The sequence below is a fragment of the Anser brachyrhynchus genome (genome assembly GCF_964034855.1).
Source record: "Anser brachyrhynchus genome assembly, chromosome: 2".
In the NCBI taxonomy this organism is placed as follows: Eukaryota; Metazoa; Chordata; class Aves; order Anseriformes; family Anatidae; genus Anser; species Anser brachyrhynchus.
In genome coordinates, this window is record NC_137695.1 from 29,899,019 (window position 1) to 29,923,274 (window position 24,256).

Sequence of the window (24,256 nt, forward strand, 5' to 3'; positions counted from 1 at the left end):
TGGGGGCGATTTCGCCTTCCTTCTGCGGGGGCGCTTAGGGGAGGGGATGGGGTGCTGAGCCACGCTGCTGCTGGTGCTGAGGGGCTCTGGGGTTGGGAAAGGTGGGGGGATGGGGAAAGGGTGTTTTCTTGCTTTGTGGTACTAGCTTGGAAAGGTGTTGAAGGGTTAAATTCTAGTCTTGGCTGCATCAAACCAAGATTGTAGAGTGAAATCCTGCCTCTATCCAGGTGAAGTTTTCTTGCCTTTCTTTCTATTACGACCAAAATTCCAGCTCAGCCTTCTCCCTCTGATGTTATTATACTGCTTTGTGTCCAGATGCTGCCTTTCTCATAGAATCATGGAGGGGTCGGGGTTCGAAGGGACCTTAGAGACCATCTAATTCCAGCCCCCTGCCATGGGCAGGGACACCTCCCTCCAGACCAGGCTTTGCAGACCCATCCAACCTGGCCTTGAACACCCCCAGGGATGGGGCATCCACAGGTTCTCTGGGCAACCTGTGGTGTTGGGCAACCTCTGAGTGCAGAACTTCTTCCTCTTATCTAATCTAAATCTCTCCTCTTTTAGTTTAAAGCCATTACCCTTCTTCCTATCCTTACACTCCCTGACAATGAGTCCCTCCCCAGCTTTCCCGTAGGCTCCCTTTAGCTACTGGAATTTCACTATAAGGTCTCTCCGGAGCCTTCTCTTTTCCAGGCTGAACATCCCCAGCTCTCTCAGCCTGTCTTTGTAGGAGAGGTGCTCCAGCTCTCTGATCATCTTTGTGGCCGCCCTCTGGACTTGTTCTAATACTTCCATGCCCTTCATGTGCTGGGGGCACAGACGCTGCATTCTCAGCTTGACTGATTTTGCTCTCTTATGATAGAGATTGCAGGTGAAGTCAGCAGGTTTTCTGTAAAACCGGTTCTCTTTAATATCAGCTGATAGCCTAGGAGAGCCCCTCCCAAAGCAACTGAGAGCACAGCATTAAGAGCAAAACAGAAGTCTGTCGTTTGGATGCACTGAATAGTTTGTGTTTTATATGACTTCCTCATCTGCTGGAGGCTTATGAGATTTCCTTGTCTAGTCACCAGGTCATCTGACCACAGTGGTTGTTGTGTGGCTGTCTGGGATCTATTTCTTCTTTTTTCACTCTCCTGAGGTTTGTGTTTGTAGGCAATTTGTGTTTGTAGGGAGCACATAGAGACAGCTCAATGTGTATTAGTGTTAATGGGTTTGAGCTGCTGTGGATTTCATTGTGCTTTTGGATGCATTGAAGAATAGCAGAAAAAGCTGGGATTTTCTCCATAAATGTTTGGAGCTTGTTTAGTTTTGCATTTGTTATTAGTTACCCAGCTGGCATGCTGGGCAGTGTCTGACTGACAAGAGTATAATCATAGATGGCAGCATAAATGAATTTCTGGCAGATATTCCTCTATCAACAGCACTACTATTTAGTAGCAGGGTTTGGCTACTTATGCCTTTGCTAATGAAGTTAGAACCACTTATGCAGTAGTTAGTGTGGCAGACACGTCCCAGAGCAAGATGCAAGGGCTCTGCAACTGGACGTAAAGTCAGAGCAGTGGCTGACACCTGCAGTAATTAACACTTCTCTGCTATTGGCTAAAGACCTTTGGTTGTACATGTTGGTGCACGTATTTTGCTGATGTGGTGATATCCAGATATTGTAAATAGCTTTGGGTAATCTGGGCACGCATTTGTATGCACCTGGCAGGTTGGCAGTCATGTGGTAAACTGCTGGGAAATCCCTTCCTGCTAGCAGGGTGCCCCAGCAGTGGGGCAGAGAGGAACAAATGCTGCTGCAAGCCTAAAGTCAGCAGGAGTCCAGAACGTGCACAGGAAAGGGCAGTCACATCCAGGGCAGGAGCCTGAATTAGTTTGGTGTTTTTGCTGGCTGATTGTCACCACTGTTGCATACACTGAACTTCTCTCTCAGAGCAAACATTCCCTAACCTGTGGGCAAGGAGGATGTTGGTAAGGCCTTTCTGAAGACTTTCCATAAGCAATTTGTGAACAGTAGCAGCAGTCATTAAGAGTCAGACTGCGGGATGGAAAGAATTCATCTAAATTTAGATTGATGGAAACTGCAGGTTTTGTGCTTAGATACTTGCAAGGGCTTTGCCATTTGCTGACACCATTGTGACTCCTGCCAGAGATCTGTGGCACCTGTTACTCGGTGGACATTGTATGGTGGCTTTGAACAGATTCTGGCTTCACCATAAAAGACCCCAAACTCGGAGTGAAAGAAGAGCATTGAATTTCTATATTTGACAGCAGCAGACTTCCTCCTAATACCTTGCTTGGGCACACCCAGAGAACTAGAAGGAGGTCCAGACCATGGGTGAATGGCCTGTGAACATGATGCAGTCGTGTTCTGACTGGCACCTGTAGGTTAAAATGACCAAACTGTGCAAACTCTCACACCTGGGCAGGGTGTAAGCAGCCAGGAAGGAAGTGAGGACTTACTTCTTCCAAGATGCATCCCACACTTGCAGAATAGTTCTCCTTCATTTCTCCCCAGCTTTAATCTCCGTGTATATTTTAATAACCTAAGGTCTGCTCTTGTGCCAACAGAGTGGCACGGTGTAGTTGCATGCAAATGATTGAACTTTCTCCTTCTTCCCACTCTAATTTCTGTTTAAATAAGACTGGATGAGTTTCCAGAGTATTTATTTGGAGAATTAAGATGTCAACAGATGACACTAATATGCAGAATCTTCACTGGTTACAGCTTGTTGCAGTTTAGATGCTGGATCTTTGCCCTTTCACTTTTTTTTGCAAGTTAGGGTCTTTACTAGCATTGTATCCTAGGATTAGTTTGGGTTATTTTTTTTTTCAAATTCAGTACAATCCAGTGTTTCTCTTAAATGTATTCTCTCTTGAAATAGTCCATATGAAAAAATGCTGATAGATACACTCTAGCCGAAGTTATATTTCATCTCCATCTGTTAACTCATAAAAACAAAAGTCATTGTTAAAGAACTTAAATGTATAGCTTTCTTTATGTATTTACAAATGATGTACAAAAGTAAGAGAGGTGTGAATATAAAAAACCAAACTTGTCAGCCAATGGAGATCTGTTGGTTTAAATTGTACTGTCACGAGTATGGAGGCCGAGACACTCCCATATTTCTCGCCAGAGAAAAATAGTATTTTCCCTGGAAATAATAGCAGCAAAACAAACCAAACTGGTAGAACTACGGTTACTCAGCTTTTTGGTAAAATTCATTGGACCCAATTTTATTCTTTGCTTTAAAAAGTAAATCTGAATGCTGCAGCTGTAATATGCACTCAGACTGGGAACTGAAAAATGTTCCTGGCCTCCCATGTGTCTCACTTCCTCTGGCTAAATGGGGGAAAATACTTTCTCTCGAATATGTGTGGTTCCGGATCCCTTTTTTTTTTTTTTTTTTGGAACACGGAGAGCAGAGAGGTGCCTGATCATTTACTCCTAGAGAAATGTAATAAAGCGTAGAATCTGGAATTAACCAATAGTAATCAATTGGAAAACAAACTTACAAAGAAAACAAAAGTTACTAAATTCATTCACCAACTGTGCCTGGATGCTACCTACAATCAGAGTCATAAGGAGTCACAAATCCTTGTTCAATCTGTTTTTGTCATCTAATATTTACTCAGTTATTACTTTTTGCTCAAAACATACAATTGCACTATATGTTTATATAAAAGGATGTTTATTTGGTCACTCGTGTCCATAAGAGGGTTTGTTTTAGGAAAAGAAACTTCAAATATGATGTAATTTTACTTAACTTCCCTTCACAGCTTTTGGCTTGGCGAAACTTGTGCCTGTGTACCCTAAAACTACACCTACGGGCAGCAGCACTTTTCTGCTAACAGGTGCTGCAGTGATGCTAGCGTGGCCAAGCAGTCAGTGTGGATCTGTGTCTGTGGCAGCTGTATCCATTCTGAACTTTGCTGAGAGCCTGGCTTGGATTTCTGTGCTGGCACTTGAGAAATGTGTTAGTAGCTAGCTACTGATCCATCTTCTGCTCAATGCAAAGCCTGTGCTAGCTCTGCAAGCAGACTGTCCACGCTTTGTGACAACCACTTCTGCACATAGCTCTGCCAGAGACACGGCTTTAGGGGTTCGACAGTTTGAATCTTTCAGGTTTGTTTCTAAAAACTTATTTGACTAGGGCTATTACTGTTATTAGCATGCTGCTATGACTCTTCCTGAAGTGAGCCTGACTGAGAGTATGTAATGATGAGCACATACAATTCCTACCTGAAGGGAGCTGTCTAGACTTGAAGCTGTCCCAAGTGGAAGCAGCGTGAGCTGCCCTGTCGTGAGGCTACCTGTGCGAGTAAGACTGGCTGTAGCCCACTTGAAATCATGCATGGTGTTTCTCTGCTATTTTTAACCCTTGTTCTCAGAGATTAAGTGATAAGATCTATTGAACCAGAAACTAGTCTGTGGATTTTATATAGCTGTTTGTGCCTTAAACTGTAAGATAAATCTGTTTTCCATGCAGCTAGAAAAACCCACATTTGGAATGATGCTCACTGGATTTTTTTTAAACAGGTTTTCATTGACTGTTTTATTGCACAGCAACTGAGACTGAGCTTGGTAATGATTCTTATCTCTAACATTGTTCCCAAACCATTTTTCTTGAACCCTGAACCCTGTTGTGTAATTGCAAGCAATAAATCTGAAGGATATAGGGATCTAGTCCTAGTGGACATGAATAAATATATTAAAAACCAACCAAACAAAAAACCCCACTTTACCAGCAATCTTGAGGCACCCTGGTCTGACAGAGAACTTGTTGTGTAGCAACATGCTATTGCTATTGATGGAGATTTTTTTTAGTTCTTGTATTATGTCCTGCCTTCCGTAATTTTTTTACCTTCTTTGGGCAGACTTCATGCTCTTCTCTTTCCTATACCTCTTATTCTTTGGCATCCTTTCCCTACTTCATCCTTGCTGCTTTCATACTGAGACTTCCATTGCATTTGTGTCACTACGAAAGCCGCACTGGTGGTGGCCACACTCTTCCTGGGAGAAGCAGAGGCGTTAGTGGGTGAAGAGGAGTTGTCTTGTGGCACTCGCAAAGGTGGGCCAGCTATGTCAGTGATTCCCCTTGGGTAGCCCTGTCCCCTCCCCATGTTTTATCCTTTCCTAGTACTGAGAACTGGTGCTCATATAGCAGCTTCTTCATTGCTATACCCAAAAGAAAAATAAAAACTCCATAGAAAACCCTACTCTTCAAAAGTTCTCAAGAGAAGCCCATTTCTTGAGACTAGATCCTCCCAGCAATCTTCTTGAAACAATCGAGTGCTGAAAATGTGCATCAAAATGTATTGGCCCATGCTGGAAGTTTTGTTCTAATACACACTCTGCTTTGTAGTGTAATTAGGCCACCATCATGGTAGGTAAGGTGGCCATTTTGCCACATCTCTGGGAAGAGGCTAATAATTAAAAACTGTGATCTGATGAAGTGACTATCTGTAACCCAAAGCTGTTTTTCTCTTTCCTAGCTGTACCAGGTGACCTAACAGAAGATATCTTAGCAAAATACCTTTGCTTGCATTTTATAGTGTTAATAGGACTGCTCTCAGGAGTTACTTTAACTCTATCTATGGTTTGGCAAGTTGTTTCTCATATAAACTATATCATTTACTATCTAATCAATTTTTTGATGTGACCTTTCTTGGTCTTTGCACTTAAAGTCCAAAATCTACCACAGACACTTGTCATGCTAAATTCACTTAATTAAAACATGCTGTTACTCAGAGATGGAGATTAAATGGACTTGGCTATTTTTCACCTCCTTTTCTTATAAAGACAGTTGAAATTTTTAAGAAATGGCATGGTTGAACATGTCTGGTGAAGAAGGTTATGATGCAGTGCCTTATTGCAACACATGCCTGCTGAAGGCAGTGCTCGATTGTCACAGAATTCAAAGTTATATTGATTCTTTTTGAACGTATTTCATCTTCATCATGTTTTATTTTAGGGAAAGAATGTACCCAAGATGAAAGCACAGCTGCAGCTATCTTCACTGTCCAACTGGATGATTATTTAGGAGGAAAGCCTGTGCAGTGCAGAGAAATACAAGGATATGAGTCTACTGAGTTTGTGAGCTATTTCAAAGGAGGAATTAAATACAAGGTAAAGGGCCACCTGTCAAAATGTCTTCTAAAAATATATGTAACATCATCCACCCCCCCCACCCCCAGTAAAATCAAATCTTCTGCTTTGTATTTGTTACTGGAAGTTTAACAATTATTAATGCTTAGTGGTTTTAGGTCTGAACTGCCTATCCAAAGCTGTAGGAGTCCCAGTATTTACATAGAGAGCATCAGTTTGTTTCAGTGCCCCTTCTGATACTGCAAACCTGTCTCAGACATGCTATCCATGCCCCACAGTCAAACTATCATGAAGTTTCATATTCTTGTGACTGAGGGAGCTCACAGTAGGGACTCTGTTTAGCAGGTTATCTGTCTTGCAGAAACAATTTCCATGCTGCAGCCTGAGTAACTTAGTTCAAATGCAGAACCCAGTGTGCTTAAGTGCTTCAAAACATTAACAGTGGGAAAGACCAAAACCTCATTTTTGCCTAAAAATGATGATTATGCTGTACAGAAAGCTTTTATAGTCCTACTAAATGTTTTTTCCCTTTAAGGTAGCCGGCAAAATCTCATGCTTTTCATGAAAATCTTGTATTTTAAAATACTCTAGTGACAGCCTTTTTCACTTTGTCACAGACCGCTGAGATTTAAGTTGCGAAAATCTGTACAGGACTGGATATTCCTCTGCTTTCGCTCAGTCCTTATTTGATAATGTACTGCCTTTTGTCCTAACAGGGTGGTTTAGGATTACCGCATCTTCTGAATGATGTAGGAGGAGGTGCTTTCCCTTTCCCCATTCATATGAAACACGTTTGAAGGAGGGTGATATCTCTTCCTGCAGATAAAGGCTCAGACCTGAGAGTTCAGCTGCAGAGGTGTTCCCCATGTCTGTCTGGTCTGTGGTCAGCACTATTAAAAGAGTATATAATTCTGGCTTCCCTCTCACTGCATACACTTCTTCCTTTCTAGCTTCTCAGCAAAATGGTAAGTCTGGAGAATCAAGCTGAAGTAAAGCTTGCTGCTTTGTTTTCTATTCAGGCAGGTGGTGTCGCCTCTGGATTTAATCACGTTGTTACTAATGATCTGAGTGCCCAGAGGCTTCTGCATGTTAAGGGCCGGAGAGTTGTAAGAGCCACAGAAGTCCCCCTGGCTTGGACCAGCTTCAACAAAGGAGATTGTTTCATTATTGACCTTGGAACTGTAAGTCATTCCTAAAGCAATGCAATGCATACTGGAAAGTAGGAGATGCAGCATCCTTTTGAAAGTCTGAATAATACCCTGAAATGCACAACTGATTTGTCACTCACCCAAAATGACCAAAAAACCTCTGCTTTAGGAAATCAGTTATATTGTCACAACACTTTCAAAGTTCAAAACTGCCCTAAATGATTTCTGAAGCATGCACAGGCTATCATTCAAGAAACAGTTTTTTTCCCACTCAAGGCACTGAGGTGTTTTTTTATTTTATTTTTATTTGTGTGTGTGTGTATGTTTTTTTGTTTGTTTTTTTTTAACTGTTTTAACCTTAAGCTGTTCATAGTAAGTCCTTTCTGACTTTGGCACTATCTACCAATGGGATCAGTGCTAGGGTTCAGAACAGAATGCAGCTTGGACTTTTCCCTTAAAATAAACATTTCATTATATTTTAAAAATTTTAATTCACATTAAAGAAACAGCTGCAAGATATGTTATCATAACAACTTGTCATAAAATGTGTTGTAAAACTACTTTAGTATTTCAAGATATCACTTCTATCTGGAGTAGTGATCTTAAGAAACAAGACAGTATTGAGAAGCAGCCCCATACTGCAAGGCTTTCTGCTGAAAGCAATTAGGCTCAGTGTGGGAGAGGCTTAGTGTGGGAGTGTATGGACAGGTAAGAGAAGATAACCGTTTGCTTCAGATGACTGAGAGTATAGTACTGTCACCTTAAAATTCATGCTAACTTTTGGATACTAAAAGTAGAGTCTGGTATGTACTCCTCACTCTTTAGACACCAGTTATTGAATTGAAATTATTCTCATGCCTGATATACTGACATGTATAAAATATAGGAAAAGATCTCCAAGATCATCTTTCATTTCTAACCTTAATGAGTCTATGAAATAGTTTATCTGCAGGGTAGCAACTGCAGTTGATCTTCTTGGTTTTATTGCTTCACAAGGAAGTGGTCAGCTACTTCAGCAAGGTTTGATAAGAGTTCCTTAGCTTACTGAAAAGAGAGCTCTTCTAAACTCATGTTGTAATTTCTGCTTTTTCTGCAAAGCATCCCCTGATGTGACAACTGAAGATATTGGTATCACGTGGCCATATTGATTCTGTTACATTTTTATCACGCTTAGCCTTCAGATAGCACAGCAACCAGTATTTTCCTAACACTATTCCATCCCTCCTATGATGGTGTGGTTTGAGCACCTGATAGAGCCAAGTGATCAGTATCCAAAATGTTACCTCTAAATGTTTCACTGTAGTAAGGATGTGAAGAAGAGACACATAATAGATAATGTTTAAGAGTTAATCTGTGGGAGATGGGAAAGTTGGAATTAGCTGTCAACAGAAAATGCTGCTTTTGCAGGCAGGCTATCACAGGGCTTGAGTTTTCTGGTTTGGAGTTACCCTCCTACAGACATCATGTGGAAGCAGGTGTGCTTCAGTTCGACTTCTCCAGGCCCTTACTGTGCTAGAGTTAACCCAGTTCACCCGAAGTAATTACTGAAGTCCCACTGCAGACATGGCAAAGACACTGAAGTGCACCATGGGTATGTAGAGGTGTCAGATGTATAGCTTGATGAGACCTGCTGAGAGGAGAGCACTGTCACTATCAATATAAATGTAAAAAGGCTTTAGATTCTGGGTTTCTAATGCTGAATGTACATTGTGAGCCTTTTCCTTTTTTAGTGCAACACCACTGGTTTCTGATTTCCTGACTGACGAGACAGAGGTTAAGCTGCAGTGCAGCCCTGTGCCTTTGTAGGAAGAAAGATTAGATGTGAACAATGTTTAGATCTTTACCAGATTATGGGGAATCAGTTAAAGCACACGACTGATAACAGTTCTTGGTCTTGCAATGCCAGTGGTATAAGGGACATAGGCTTTCTTGGATGTATAAACAAGTTAAGAAAAAGGTGTTTCGGCACCCATTTGCAGTAATTTCATTATAGGTTATTTGTAAACCAGAACTTTCTTGAGAGGAAATGGCAATGTCTGATACTTTAAGATGAAGGTGTGAAAGTAAAGCTGAAGTGAATGTAAAGCAAGTTTTATACTACACCTATTTCTCCAGATTTCCACTGTGACAGTGTATTTTTCTCAGAATTATATTTCAAGCTGACATAACTGTATTTCAGATTGAAATTTTCCATGACTAGAGGCCCATTGTAAGTGGGAGAGTCTTTAAAGGAGCTTTTAATCAAGGGGTCCTTTTAAAAAAAAATGGAACAAGTAGATTATTAATAGAAATAAAATGAATCTTTATTAAGGTTGCTCTTGAGTCTTGGGATTTCTCAGGGCACTGCTGAATCACTGTTAGAATAATGGACAGTAACTGCTTAAAGTAATGAGCTTATTGTCAGTGCTCTTACTATCAAAATATTGTAGTATGTCAAATAAGATGAACTTGCAAGATGTACTTTTCTTAATCTCTTAGCTAACAAGAAGGATGGTCTCCATGGCACTGCAAAACTACCCATGTAGTCCATTTCCTGTTGCATTTCATCAAGCCACTTATATAATAAAAAGTCATTTGTTTTCCCATTGAGCTCAATTACTGCAGTATGTTAAACCTCATGTTTGAACAGGTAAGGGAAAATTAAGAAGGTAATAATCATGAATAAAACTATTATTGGCTGCTAAGTCTTCCCTCCTGGTGATAATTCCTTAAGTTGAAAGCATCTGTGCATTTCCAGATGGTTTCACATGTTCACAGTTCAGTTTCTGCTGGTTATTTCATGCCTAGATACGTTGCTTACTAAACCCCACTTTCAGAACTTAAAATTATCCTGCCCAGGTCTTATCTTGCCTACTGTGAACTGAGGCTGGAGCAGAAAACAGCTTCAGATGGCAGAGAAAATGCTGTCTTTGACAGGAAGGAAGGCAATGGCTACGGGTACTGTGGCTATGAACCTGGGAAGGTTCAGCTCCTGTGCCTTTAGGACAGGCAAGACAAGTACAGGGCAGTTGCTGAGAAGGCTTTGTACATGCCAAGTGACTACAGGGATTAGGAAGAGGGCTGCGTGCCACTTAGCATCTTAGAAAAAAAGAGGAGGCAGTCCTTAAAATAAGGGTGCTGGTGGGGTGAAAAGTACCAAGCAGTTCTGAGATTGGGCCTGATCTAGTTTCTTTCCCAAAGGCAGAATGCAGAAGGCTAGGTGATAACTATACCTGGTGTTAAGTGTAAACTGCATTCAGTTGTCCATCCTTCCCATTACTATGGTGGTGCTTATAAACCAATTCATAACAGCCAGGAGATTGCTGTTTTGAAATTCAAGAGCCTGCAGGATGCTTAAAGTACGGTGCAACAATGTGCATGACCTCTCAAGGGCTGTGTAAATTAAAAGTGAGAATTATGATATCAAAAACAAAAGTATGAGAATGAATCAATTTGTTATGTATTCATCAGTATGCTTCTACTTGACCTCCTAACATCATAGGTATGTCAAGTGTAAGAGCCATCTTATCTTCCATAGAGACACTTGATGAAACGTTAATAATAATGTACAGACTTCTTTTGTGCGGCAATTGCTTTTCATAAAAGCTATGAACTTGCTATAGATCAAAACATTTACAAGAATAAAATTAACTTCTGCTTTCTAACAGTAAAAATTAAGAGGATGTAATTGTTTGAGGGTTATGACGATGGGGTATGATTCAGTATCACATTGCAAATTTATGAACTGTTCTACTTTCTTCTGTAATCTCCTCTTGCCTGCACTCTCTCTTCTAGGTGGCTTTTCTTTTCCTTTAAAGAAAGCAGTTTAGTCAGCATACTTAGTGCTTTATAACAGTTGCTGTTTGGGAATAAATGACTGAAAGATCAGATTCTTGCATGTGGGAGTTCATCACTGTAAGTTTCTCTTCCTAGGTGCTTTCCTTGGACCTGTCATGTCCTTTCTGTGTTATGTTTCTCCTACAACTAACTTCTTTGTCAGTTTCACCAAGCTGAAAGTTAGAATTTTGCTCAGGGGAGCAGGGAAATGCTAAACAAGTAGCAGAGCTTGAAGAACTAAACTAAATGGGCTTATTTACAGGTTAAAAATATGCTTGTAACTACACAGTGTAGCTTAGTAAGCAGGCATGCCATGTTTTTCTATAAATCTGTGAAGCAATTATTTTTAGTTTCAGTAATTTAACCTCCAGCATTCTGGAAGTTAAGTTATAGTCCCAAACTCATCAGATGGAGAAAAATGAATACTAAGCCGTTTTATTTCTTCAGTTAGTGTTCAGAGTTTGTAGTTCCCTTCCTTTCTAGGGACTAGAAAGCTTTCTTCCCTTTCCACACCCACTTGTATGCAGGAAAGTGGCTGAAACAGAGACCGTCATTAAGACTCAGACGACTTCTAATACATTCAGACTCATGATTCAGTTAGGTTAGTTTACTTCATGATGATGTAGAAAATCCAGATCCCCTGCTGCTTGAGCTGCTGGTACTCAGAATGAATATACTCCTGTTACTTACCCTTTAACACACTATGGTGTGGCAACAAATATTCCTGGAACAAGCTAGTAAAACAAGCGTGAGAGGAAAAATGAATGTAGTAGGTGTATGCCTGTGGTACATCTGGCTTATTTTTATCCTGACGATTTGTTCCAGTTGAACCAAGTGGGAGACTCCTAGACTGATTACAAAGGTGCTATTGTAATTATACTAGGGCTGGGCTCACGGTGGCCTCGGCAGCATTCTGACTGAAGGAATTCAGAGTTTGTTTTGGATTATCAAAACTCCACAACTTTCAGTGGTTCACTATATTGCAGCTTCGACAAATGAAAGGCAGATTTGATGTAGATTTGAAATGGTTATTTTTTTTTTCCCTGCCTGTATCTTGAATTCAACAGTCAAGACAGGAAAAAACATTGAATAGTATTTAGAAATTGAGAAAACTGACCCAGAAGCCTACATTAAACTGGTTCAATCCAAACATTCTTTTTGATATATGTCCATTCCTGAAAAAGTCAGTGAAAAAGGTGCTGTGTTGTAGTCGCTTCGAAGTTTAACCACTCAGTTATTTTTCCCACCACTTGAACTTTGTTTTCTTAGTCTAGCACATGTTTTTGGTTAAAAAAGTTTCACACTCCTGCTTCAGGGCTCTCCATTTAAAGTTTCCAAAAAAATTGTTTGAATTACAGACTCTAGGGTAATGTGCATATGTTTTACTTTTCAGGAGAACTGAAGGAATTAGAAGCATTTCTGTTCTGTGCAATTAATTTAAAAACATGGCTTTCCAAGTCTATTTACACGTTCTCATTTTGTTAGTCTAGTTACTTAGTGGATTAAAAGGAAAGATGTCAATAGAAAGAATTGTTTCAACTTTAATGAACTCGTGTTATCAAAACAGCTGTTTATTAATGACATGAAGAATGAATGGAGTCTCAGATGAGTGCTAGCCAATTAAGCTGATATAAACATAGAAGCATGATAAGATACGCAGAAAAACTTTGCCATTATTCATGTGTGTTCAGGCTTTGCTTGTTTTTTTTTTTTTCTGCCTCTCTAGAAGTGGTATCTTAGGCTCACTCAATGTTGCAATATTTTCACCCACTTTCAATAGGAGTGCCACCCGCTTTGGGCACTCCTGCACCACTGCTCCTCTCCTCCTGACCTATCATTCTTCACAAGCTTCATCAGATTTTCTTCCAACTGAAACCAGTGCAGTAGCTTTGTTGTTAATTGCCCAGGCTTTGATCTGATTCTATCTACAAACATATGCAGCTAAACCTAAGACAAGAGAGGAATTAAGGCAATAACTTCACAAAACTTTTCTTGCTTTTAGCCCTTTTGTACGAGTTGTGGGTGTAAAGATAATGTGGCCTGGTGTTCCACATTAAAAAAACAACAACAACAAACTTCAGCTGAGTGTGCTCATTCATTTGCACTAATCCCTTCTTTGTATCTGTGTCTCTATACCTTAATGTAGTTCAGAGAAACAGAAACATCATCCTGATGTTAAGTACAGGATGCCAACAAGTATCCACAGTATAGATCTAGCTGACTCCTAAGAGTGGTATTTTTATTTAACTGATGTGCAATTACATTCTAGGAGCATGTTCTAGTGTAGAAGTAGGCAAAAGTGGATGAGTTTAGGACACATCAGGGCTTGCCAACAAAGAATGGAGACACACTGACATGTGATACTTGACTTAATCTTTCCTTAAAGCTTCATTTTTTTATTTTAACACTTTAGAGTTTGTGGAACTATTTTAGACATCTTTAGACTTTTTTTTTTTCCTACCAAAATTGAAGTTTCACAACAAATTTCCTTGAAATTAATTTTGAAACATATTTAATTTACTTAGCTTTGTAATGTATCTTCCCATAGGAGAATGCAAATCAGCAATACAGTGTGGACATGGGAATTTGAACAAAGATATAGGATTAAAACATGTATGTTCAGGACGTGTTTGTAGCCAGAATGAAAATTTTTCATGGATGTAAGCTTTCTGGCTTTTGCTTTCTTCATCCTTGCTAAGATTCACAGAAAAGACACAGGGATACAGACAGTGTTTTCACTTGCCTCCAAACTGAGCAGGCTGCCAGTTGAATACAGAGGTGTCTGTGTTAGAGGGGAAAACTTTTTTATATCACTTTTGAAATAAGCAATTTTGTTTTTCCTCCTCTTGCTCTACATGCCATTTGGCGCTGGAGCAGGAAGCAGGACATACACTTTCACAGTCATGCTGCGTACAGGGAACAGTGCCAAAGTACTATTACTCAGTTACACGAGCCATACATAATCACCCTGCAGCATGTTTCTGTATAGAAACCAAGTGTTGGGTCATTTAACACGCTGTGTAAATTTCGTGTTATTTGCCCAAGGTCTCTCTGCAGCCCAGCAGCTACCAGGAATAAAAGCTCTGACTCTACAGTGCTACTGTGCACTATGAGAAGACCCAACCATGTGTCACCCAAATGCACAGATCAGAAGACCTTGCTATGACTGCTGTGTGATACAGACCCTGATACATTCCTGATCTCTCTCAGCAGCCCTGGGGCGGTCACTGTGATGAGCCATGGTAACACTTTCTCACCCTGAGCTGCTGACTGGCCAGCTGTGATCAAGTAGAGTATTGGTATCGACTGCCAGCAATATTGGGTAGCAGAATAGCTCTCTTCCACAGCATCTCTCTTAAACACTGTTAAACAGATTAAAAAAAAAAAAAAAACCACTGGTGCAACCTTCTGAAAATAAACTGGGCTTGGCAAAGGAATTACTGATGAATGAAGTTCCTTTTCTTCTTTTGAGATGAGTGAAAACTTGAAGTCTATTTTCGTTTTATTGGAAACAATTTTTGTCAGCCTGCCAATTCCAAATATGGCTTGCAAAACAAAGCTAAAAATAGTGAATTTATAGTACAGCTAAGAAATTGTGAAGCCACTGAAACTAAAGGTAAATGCTACATTATAGCCCTTATTTAGTTCTTATGTATACATAGGTCTAAATAAATACATGAATAATAATAAAATATAAGCCAAAACCTCAGTAGCATGTTGGATGTAGTTAGATAGCTAGCTGACTTTGGATATATATTTAGGTAAATCTAAATATTAGCCTTGCCAAGAGTGACTCTAGCTTTTAAACATCTTTCTTTTTTTTTCTGAGATTAAATGTTAAAACCCATTTTGCTTAGAGAATGAAGTGAGCAAACTGTCAGGAAGACAATCTTATAAATATCCACCTGAACCTCTATCATGAGGCTTCAAAATAAGATACTTAAAAATAATTGAGAAAATTATTTTACTTTAGAATTAAAGGATAAGTAAATCTAAGCTCCTGAAGGCTCGTAGCACTGGGTACTTTACATATTTATTTAGTGCTCGTGGTAAATATAGTAAAATATTATGCATTCTGGGATACTTTTATGACTTCAAGCTGCTCACTTCCTTCTATTAAATTACATGCTCAGTACCTGAGGTTCAGCTTTTTATCTTGTTACTAAAGAACACTGTCTTTTTTCTCAAATGCTGAAAATACTTTCTTGTTTCTCTAGCTTCTTTTAATCATTTTTTAAATAACCAAGAAAGATGGAGCTTTAATGGTATGTGAACTCCTGATCAAGGATGTTTTCAGACACTGCTTGTTGATGACAATTTTTTATGCTGCAGGAGAAAACCTAAGTTTCATTTTCACAAGGTTTCTTGATAAAGAAACCTAAATAAAAAACTAATAAAATTTCATATTTATTTTGGTTTACGGACAGAAACATTTAGGCCATGCTATTTTGTGAGAATATTTCTATAGGTCAGAAGTTATACACAGCCCAATCATGGAAACTGAAACAAGCATATACTAAAAATGAAATTGTGTATATTTTATTGTCTACCATGGAAGACTTAGCAAAATCTTATGCAAAGGGAATTCTGAGGAAAGTTTGAGGAGTATTTCTTTTGCAATAGCTTTGAAACTGTATTCAAGTAGCAAGTTATTACGGGGTCTGAAATTAACTAAGGTAACTGTCAGTAGGATTAAATTTATTGTATTTTTTTTTCGTGTAGTGGTGTGGAATCCATAAGCAAAATAACAATGTCTGCAAATCAAAAAATCTGAAATCCACTGCTGTATATTTTTAAAGGCCTTTCTCCTTACTCTGGCTGATTTGATGCATAAAGCTGGTAGATTTTGACAGCTCAGTTTAGTCACTTGCTTACTGAAGGCAAACTTGGAGAGCACATGGAATAGGGGGTAGCCAGGACTTGCTGTGCAGTGGGACCTTTAAGAGATGCTAAGAAAGGAAAATGTGAATTTATTGTCTGAGAACTAAAGGTCTTTGTAATTTGCAGTGACAATTTAAGTCTCACAATATCCTGTGTGGTCAGTAAATGTTCATTTTGTAGATGAGAATACTTGTTTGAGATTGCATGGCCAGTTACCAAAAAACCTACAGAAGGTTAATGTATACAACTGAAACTGAACTTTTAACCTTTCTGAATGAGTAATCTCCATGAATTGCAGCATACATACTAAGATAAGGCAATATCTGCCTGACCTCTCTAGTTAATTCTCTACATGTCATTGTCATCTTCCTTATTGCTTCTATAGAGTGTGGAAAAAAAAGAATTCCTATTTATTGCTGTTATATCACTAATGGCTCCTGTTTTCTCACACTTCAAATAAGCTTGATTAGGAGATAGACCAAGAAGAGAATACGTAAATTTGAGTAGTGAAATTCTCAAACTAAAGGAGACTGTGTTTTGAGAAGTCTCCCAGAACTTAGGAGAGGATGGTTGAAGCAGTTTATTGCTGTAATAACTATATTTTAAAAAGCTGCTTAAAATGAAACTTTTGACTTTCTACATACTCCCAAGGCAATATTTTATTAATTCTTTACAAGTTCTGTTTCCCTGAATCTGCACAGTTATTTTGTGGAAATGTAAAAAGTGTCAAATCATATTAAAGGGAAGGTTCGTATCTGCATCCAAGTATGTGTCTCCAGATTCTGGATACTGAAGCTGATGACATTTAAACCAGAACTTGGAAATATTTTTTGTTTTTAGGTCTTGAACCTATAATCAAGTTGGTAATGTCAAGCTGGAAACCCCACAGCTTTCACTGCATAACATCTACAAGTTGAAAAAGATCTAGTTTTGGAAGTCCATGCGATCCTGATAGAATCACGTGAAGAAGAATCAAATGACTTTCTTCCAAAAGAAGGGAGGGAAAAAATGCACTCAGCCAAGCTGATTCATTTCCTTTGAGTAGCTCCTTCCAGCTTAGCCTCTAGTGGCTCTAAGTTCTGCCTCTTCTTAGTAACTTCCATCAAGGTTGAAATTTAAATTCTTTATCCTGAAACACTTTGCATTCAGGATGAAGAATGGGACTTGACAATACTGTGGCTCTTCTGTCTCTGGTGTGACTGGATTAGGCTGATTCTGCTGGCCCTCCTTCCTGAGAGATGCCTTGGGTAACATGCTCTGTTCTGGATGGATTGCACTTACCATGTTGTGTGGGCAGTACCTATACACTGCCTATTTAGCCAGATGACATGAAGGGCTTTGAAGGTATCTATGAGTAGGCTACTGCCACCAGAGATTTTGCTCTTCAATGTGAAGAGCCACTGCTGTGGTTTCTGAGGAGCTCCCTGTAAAGGTGAGCAACTGTAATTTGGTGAATTGCCCTGGGGCAGCAGCTTACTTCTAGTTGCTGCGTCTTCTAAATGCAGGCATCTCTTATGGATGTGTCTTTTGTCTTCGTTATACCCAGTTCCTGAGGCAGGAAGGGGATGAGGTGTATGTATCTTGGGCTAGCAAGGAACTTGGTGCTTTAACTGATCAGAAAATCAGTTTATTCCTAATCTGTAAATTTTTATAAGTCATTTATAAAGACATGTGTGATATGCCCAGTTGGAAGGGCTTGCATTTATCTAAGGTTAATGTGCTTTTATGAGCATTGGATCAGCTATACGGTGAGGAAATTTTTTCAGTGAGGAAGACCTTTTATTGAAAATGCCTGTGATATCTCTTTGCACTTGAACTGGTTTGGGAGTTTGATGCAGTGAGTGACAAACTGAGTTGAGTGAATGACAAATACTCTGCAGCAGAAAGTCACCAAAATAAAAACTGGTTCGAAAGATCTCACTTTTTTTTTTGAATAGCAGATAAAATCAGGGTTTTCACTGAGATTTTGAAATGACTTTATTTCTTGCCAGAGATGGAAACTGGCACTGCTGAAATAGCATAGAAGAGGAACTTCCAGATAAAAAAATTACGGTAGCAAATTTAGGGGTTTCAGGTTCTCTAGATAGCTGAAGATACGGCTTTATCTGTGATAAAACTGTCAAACCAAAGCTCTGACTTGTCTGAGATCAAACAATCTCCTAATACATGGATACTAAATGACATTACATAAAATATCTTATTTACTATGATATCTAGGTGACTTAGAAATACTTTCCAAAAGAGATCTGAAAATTGTAGCTTCACTGATGTTCTGGTGGTTTAGCTTCAGTCAGATAATGATTAATAAAATATTGATTTCATAATGTTGCTCACTGTTGAATCTTATTGTTAACATGTATGTTTTTAATTATTTTAGGAAATCTATCAATGGTTTGGCTCATCATGCAATAAATACGAGCGTCTGAAGGCTGCTCAGGTTGCCCTTGGCATTCGGGACAACGAACGAAATGGAAGATCTACATTAATTACAGTGGAAGAAGGAAGTGAACCAAATGAGCTCATACAGGTATTGTAACAGGAGTATGCAGTCATTGATACAGATGTGAGTAAAAAAATGTTACACTTCAGGAGTTAAACAGGATTGGGCTCAAAACTTTGGTTCTTCAAGTAGTTCAGGATCATAGAGTTAGCTTACGGTAGGCCAGTTTATGCTTCTTTTCTATCCTTATCCAAGCAGTATTATGATATTGGGCAGTAGAGTCTGAGATAATTATCTGAAAATCCTCTTTTGAGAACTAAATATTTGCTTTTTTGAATTAGGCACAGGGTGACTGAATTAACAGCAGAGCTCATACCTAAACCACACTCTCTGCTCTGTATGAAAAATGAGCAGCATCAAGGTTGGATATCACCAAATAGATGGAAGTATTATGTCCTGAATGTCAAAAAAATGTAGCAAGGTACTTTGCATTACCACTTCTGTTATAAACTCTAATGTACCTAGTCTCTAGTAAGCCTAGTGAGCTTACTCATTTTTAAAAAGTTTGATCAACTCAGTCATGAAATCTGAATTCTGCTTTTTAAATATATGATTAAAGTAGAGTGGGTGAAACCAAACAAAAAAGCAATCTATGGAATTTTCACATCTTGAAAAACAAAAAAAAAAAACAAGCGCTGGTGAGTTGTTGCAGTCCACATCCTAATAAAGGCATTGTTACTTGGCATTTGTGTGCTAAGTCAAGATTTCTCCATTCATTCTCAAAAAAGAAAGAAGAGGGCAATAGAGACATAAAGCAGCTCTTCCATAAAATGAAAAATGTGTAATTAGAATATTGTTTCATACTTCAGATTAACTTCAGGAAGTAATGCTAACGGTGCATGCAGGCATGCCATTATTTCTGGTGGTGCTTATATTAAGTTGTTTCATGGAGTGTAACTAGCGATTGTCTAAGCAGCAAAGCATGCCAGATGCTGAGCCTCCAGCCCTTGGCCATGCTAGCTGTGACGCCTTTGGATGATCTATCCGTTTGCTTGTAAAGGCTTTTTGCCTGTGGGTGTGAGTACAGAAGCGACTGTGCTTGGAAGCAGGGGAGATGGTACCCCATGCACCAGTTTTTCTGAAGGGGGGGTAAAAAAAAAAAGGCAGCCAATCCTCCACCTGGCTCTTTACTTCCTTTTACAGGCTTTTCTCATAGACTCTGTGTCATGTATTTTATATTGGTACCATTAATGAAAAGAGCACAAGTTGACAATTAAAGCCCAAACTCCTGCTCCTTATCCAAAATGCATGAGCGAGTTGCAGCCTACCACAGCTGAGTGGCAGGTGCTGGGTGGCACTACAGGAACATGCTGGTTCAGTCCCCTGGCAGCATCCTCCTGCAGCCACCCCTCCTTGGGATTACTGCTCAAGGCTCCACATGGAATTTCTGATAAGCTGATGCCGAGTTGGGAGCACTGATCAGAACAGCTGCACTTTGCACCTCTTATCTGACTAACGTACAGCTGCAGATGTGAAGTCAGACTTACGTGCAGCTACAGCAAGGACACGGGCTGTTGAAGGGCTGGCTGTCAGGACGCTGGCTGCCTCTACTCGTTCAAGGATATGAGCAGCCAGGGTATGCTGGCCTCACCGGTGTATCTGCTTGCCAGCTGTGTGTAATTTGTTTTGTAGCGGCCTTGACACGTGAGTAAGAGCAGGAAAAATGCCAAGGCTGCATTTTGATCCTGTAACGCATCGTTACTATATCAGGAAATACATCTTTTCACACGTGGCCAGCAAGGTATGAAGGATGGATATACTTCAGCTTTTCCTTTTGGGTTGTGAATATAGAGGGAAGAGGAGTGGGTAGTTGCATGGAAATAGGTTCAAGCGACCCTGTCAGCAGCCAGGGTTACTGCCTAGTGCTGCCCACAGAACAGCGTCTGCAGCTTGCCTGTGGCTGTCCCCGTCGCTGCAAGCTCTGAAGTGTGCTGTTAATGAGGCAGGATGGTAGTTAACCTAATAAATATATAAAGCCTATTAATCCTTATTTTTGCACACAATCTATCTAGTTCATGGTGTTCTTCACTTTGATTTCTTGTTGTTCTCACACAATTGTCTCTAACTTGCTGTAGTGTTTGCCTGGGCTGACTGCTCTGAAATTAGCATAATGCTTGCTTCTTCCCTCAGTATCATGCAGTTATGGGCAAATGAAGGGAAGTTGCTGTTCCTGTCCCTGATTGATTTTTTCCATTCCTGCTTTCCCAGAAAAAAAGTGTGATTTCTTCTTTTCTAGGAGAGAATACTGTGTACTTTATTCATTTTTTCATCTAGTGGATAGCTGACATCAGAATGAGATTTCCTGACGTTACCTCCTCAGATAAATGTCAGGAATGATTTTCCCCTCCTGTGAGTTTGAAGCCCATCACCTTCAAACATGGTGGCTTGGCTTGCTCATGCAGCACTGCTAGCCAAGTGTTCACCAGGCAGGGGCTGACATGCCCACCACAAGTACCAGTGCAAAGAGCTGACTGATTTTTTTTTATCCCTACTTCACAAGCACAGTGAATCACCTCTCAACCAGTAAAGCAGGACTACTGTGTTTTATCCCAGTACTGAGGCAGGACGCAGAGATGAATTCAACAAACCCTGCCAGATATCTCTCCTGCCATGGGATTAACAGAGGCAGCGGTGGGCTTGTGGTTCCTGGGCAGCTTGTTTTCCCTATGGGGAGCTGTGGGTGAAGGGAACTGTTCTGACAAGAGCAGTTGCCTGCTCCCAACCAGCCTCTTTTAGCAAGGACCTGGGATCAGGCTGCCCTGCTTGTACAATGTGCCAATGGGAAAGTTGTCTGGAGCATGCTGTAGGATAAATTGCTGTGGCAGGTCAGCACAATACAGCTTGCTCACCCTAGGAAAGGAGAGTGGCTAGAAGCTGGGTACATGAATAGTTTTGACAGTGGCAACCCCTTTTTTCATCTGCTGTTGTGACCAGGGGCTGCAAACCCTTTTTTCATCTGCTGTTGTGACCAGGGGTTGCTTGGGAACACGCTGTGATCACCCTGTGCTCCCTCTCAGGAGATCCAATGTGTCTGGAAACCTCGGACCTGTTGTGGGTGTACAGAAGGCCTCGTAAGATGCTGCAAGAATAACTAAAATTCTTCCACTGACAAAGCAGAAATTTTCTTCATAAGCACAAAGATATTTAATCCACCTGGTTTCCCCTCTGTGTTTGCGTTTTAGGTGAGGTACTGACTGGCAGGTTTAAATAGGAATTGCTGTATAAGATGGCTGCCTTGAATATTTAAAAAATAGTGACCACCCTAGACAAATTGCTGCTGCTCCTGCTCAGTAACTGTGACTGCTCGCTACACTTGCAGCTGCCCATAGTAAAATTCATCAGATGCCAACGCTGCTCTGGTTTTAACGTGTAAACAGCTGAATAGTTACCCATTCTTAATCAGTTCTTAGTCATTCTTAGTCATTCTGAATCTTAGGCCTGAATGTTCAAATTGTGCTACAGAAATTTCTTCACCTTCATGGGACCAATCCAAAAACAGGTCTTGGCAATCATGAGTTAGATTTTTTTTTTCCCTGTAAAATGATCACATTAGAGTTATTGCTAACTCAGCTATTTTCTTTAAACCAAAAGGAAAACTAAATATGTGGTTTAAAAGCTAACCTAGGACCAAATCCTCTAGGGTCAGTTTCTAGCCCTGTTGGAAACCTCCTCAGGGTGAGGTTTGATGCTAACACTTGGCCTTCTGCCTGCCTGCCCTGCTAAGCAGGGGTTTCATGACACTGTGTGTATCCAACAGATCACTGAGATAACTGAGTGCAGCCACAATAACAGGTAGCCATGCTTGGGACAGACAATTTTCTAACTGTGGTTAGAATCTCCTAATTCTGAAGAGAGGACAAAACTGAGGAAGTTTTTTAGTCAGCAAGTTGAAGCTGCTTGCAATAATGCACGAAACAGAACTGAGTTCTGAGTCACCTAAAAGAAAGATACAAAGCACCCAGTCCTCCGTCCATAGCACATCAATAGTTTCATCTAGTATGCTAAGATGAAGTTGGAGAGGAAGAGAAAGCCTTAGTGTATTAGTGGAATTTGATATATTACACACCCTAAAAGATTTTTAGATTGGCAGCATTGTTCTAGCTACATAGACCGATCTCCCCATGATAGATTTTAAGTATCTCAGACACCTGTGTCACCCTGGATGTGGCTGAGCAGAGCTGCCTGCAGGGTCTAAGAGCTGATGAAAGCTGAGTTTTAACTAGACTAGGTATTGAGCCTGCATCTGCCCCTTCCATTTAATCATGAAGTGTTCATCTAATTTTCAGGATGATTCTTGTTTCCTATGCAGTCCAAACTGTCTGATCCTTTGGATTGTTTTATTTTTCCTTACAAAGGATTCCCTTAAAACTGCAGCACATGCGATTGTTTCAGCATTTACTGCTGAGACTTTTGTCTTTTATTTGATTTTTGTAAATGTCTTTGATGGTATGGCTGAAACAGTGAAACTTGAGAAACTTGACTGCTGAGGTCTCAAACCACAGGAAGCTGAACAATCATTTTAGCAGACAACTTTGAAACCACTCTTCTGCCTTTAAACAACAACAACAAAAAAAAGGCCATGACTTTTGCTTACCTATCATTTGCAGTTGTCCTGTGCCTGCTTTGTTAGAGTGCTAGTGGCCTTACAACAGATGAGTGTAGTCTCACTTTTCATATAATACTTATGTAAATATTTAACTAGTTTAAATACTGAGCAATAGAAGGAACCTCTCCGTCCTTTCTGATTATGCAGCCATTCTCCTCCCTCCTTTTTATTTAAAGCTCTGAAGAACTGCTTAATTCTGAGAATTCCTGAATGCGATTGTATTCAAGGATAATTGTTTTTGGCTGTGGTGTGAATAAATACTACACCCGGAGGTATGCGAATGGTTTGATCGTATTACAACCAGTCACACCTTTCCACCCCAGTGACTGGAAAGAGACCAGCAGCACTACACAGTGCTAACTCCGTCACGTGGATCAAGGCTCAAGAGCACAAAGTGCTCGCAACAAATGCAAGTTTCAGAGGCTACTTCTCTAGAGACCCAACTAATGGGAACATCAGCATAATGACAAGCTTCAGTAAACCTTAAATTAGCCAGATAGGTCTCTGGGCAAGGTGGACAGTGGCATAAGAAGAGCAGGACCACTCCTTTCTTGTTAAATTCAAGTCCTTAAAACTTATTTGCTACAAAACAGAGATACTTCCCAAAGGCAGCACGGGAGCACAGCGAGGTAGCTGGCAAAACTGAGGCTTGCTGTGACTTGTGCCTAGCATTAATGAGTTGGACAGTGCAAGGGCATGCTTCTCTGAACGAGCTCGGCAGGTTCCTGCAGTCACATGGATCATTGCACAAGGCGCAACGAGCAGCGTGTGCCCTGCTAGTTGGGTACCTGCTCCTCTCCCAGGAGCCAGCAAGAATAGGCTCTGCTACCACATCTGTAAAAGCAAAAAATTGCTGTAACTGCTCTCCAAACATTTGCATTTCTTCTTGTTCCCTCACTTTTGGTTGCATTACGGAGTGAAGCTTCTTTGTTTTGTATACAGAGGTGTGGAGGAGCGGTGGGAGGGTGGGTAGGTGGCAAAAGAGGAGGAGGGGGAGCTCTGTGGAATACAACCCCTGGGCATGTGCAAGGCATCAAATAGTTATTTAATCACTTAGCTTTTACTTGGTTTTACTCAAAGGCCATATACCACGAATTGCACATAACTATGGTCCAGCCTGACCTGTTCACTAGAAAGAAAATACCAAATATAAAAATATCTTAATGAGGTTCTCTTAGGGCAAGTTATGGATGTCT

The 24,256-nt window shown here is 40.2% G+C and overlaps 1 protein-coding gene across 1 annotated transcript in view; it reads left to right on the forward strand.

Moving 5' to 3' along the window:
- SCIN (scinderin) overlaps nucleotides 1-24,256 on the forward strand; it is a 52,897-nt gene that overhangs the window by 678 nt on the left and 27,963 nt on the right. The window contains exons 2-4 of the mRNA XM_080578582.1: nucleotides 5,976-6,130; nucleotides 7,129-7,290; nucleotides 18,332-18,481. Coding sequence (XP_080434708.1) covers nucleotides 5,976-6,130; nucleotides 7,129-7,290; nucleotides 18,332-18,481 — 467 coding nt within the window. The remainder of the gene's footprint in view (nucleotides 1-5,975; nucleotides 6,131-7,128; nucleotides 7,291-18,331; nucleotides 18,482-24,256) is intronic.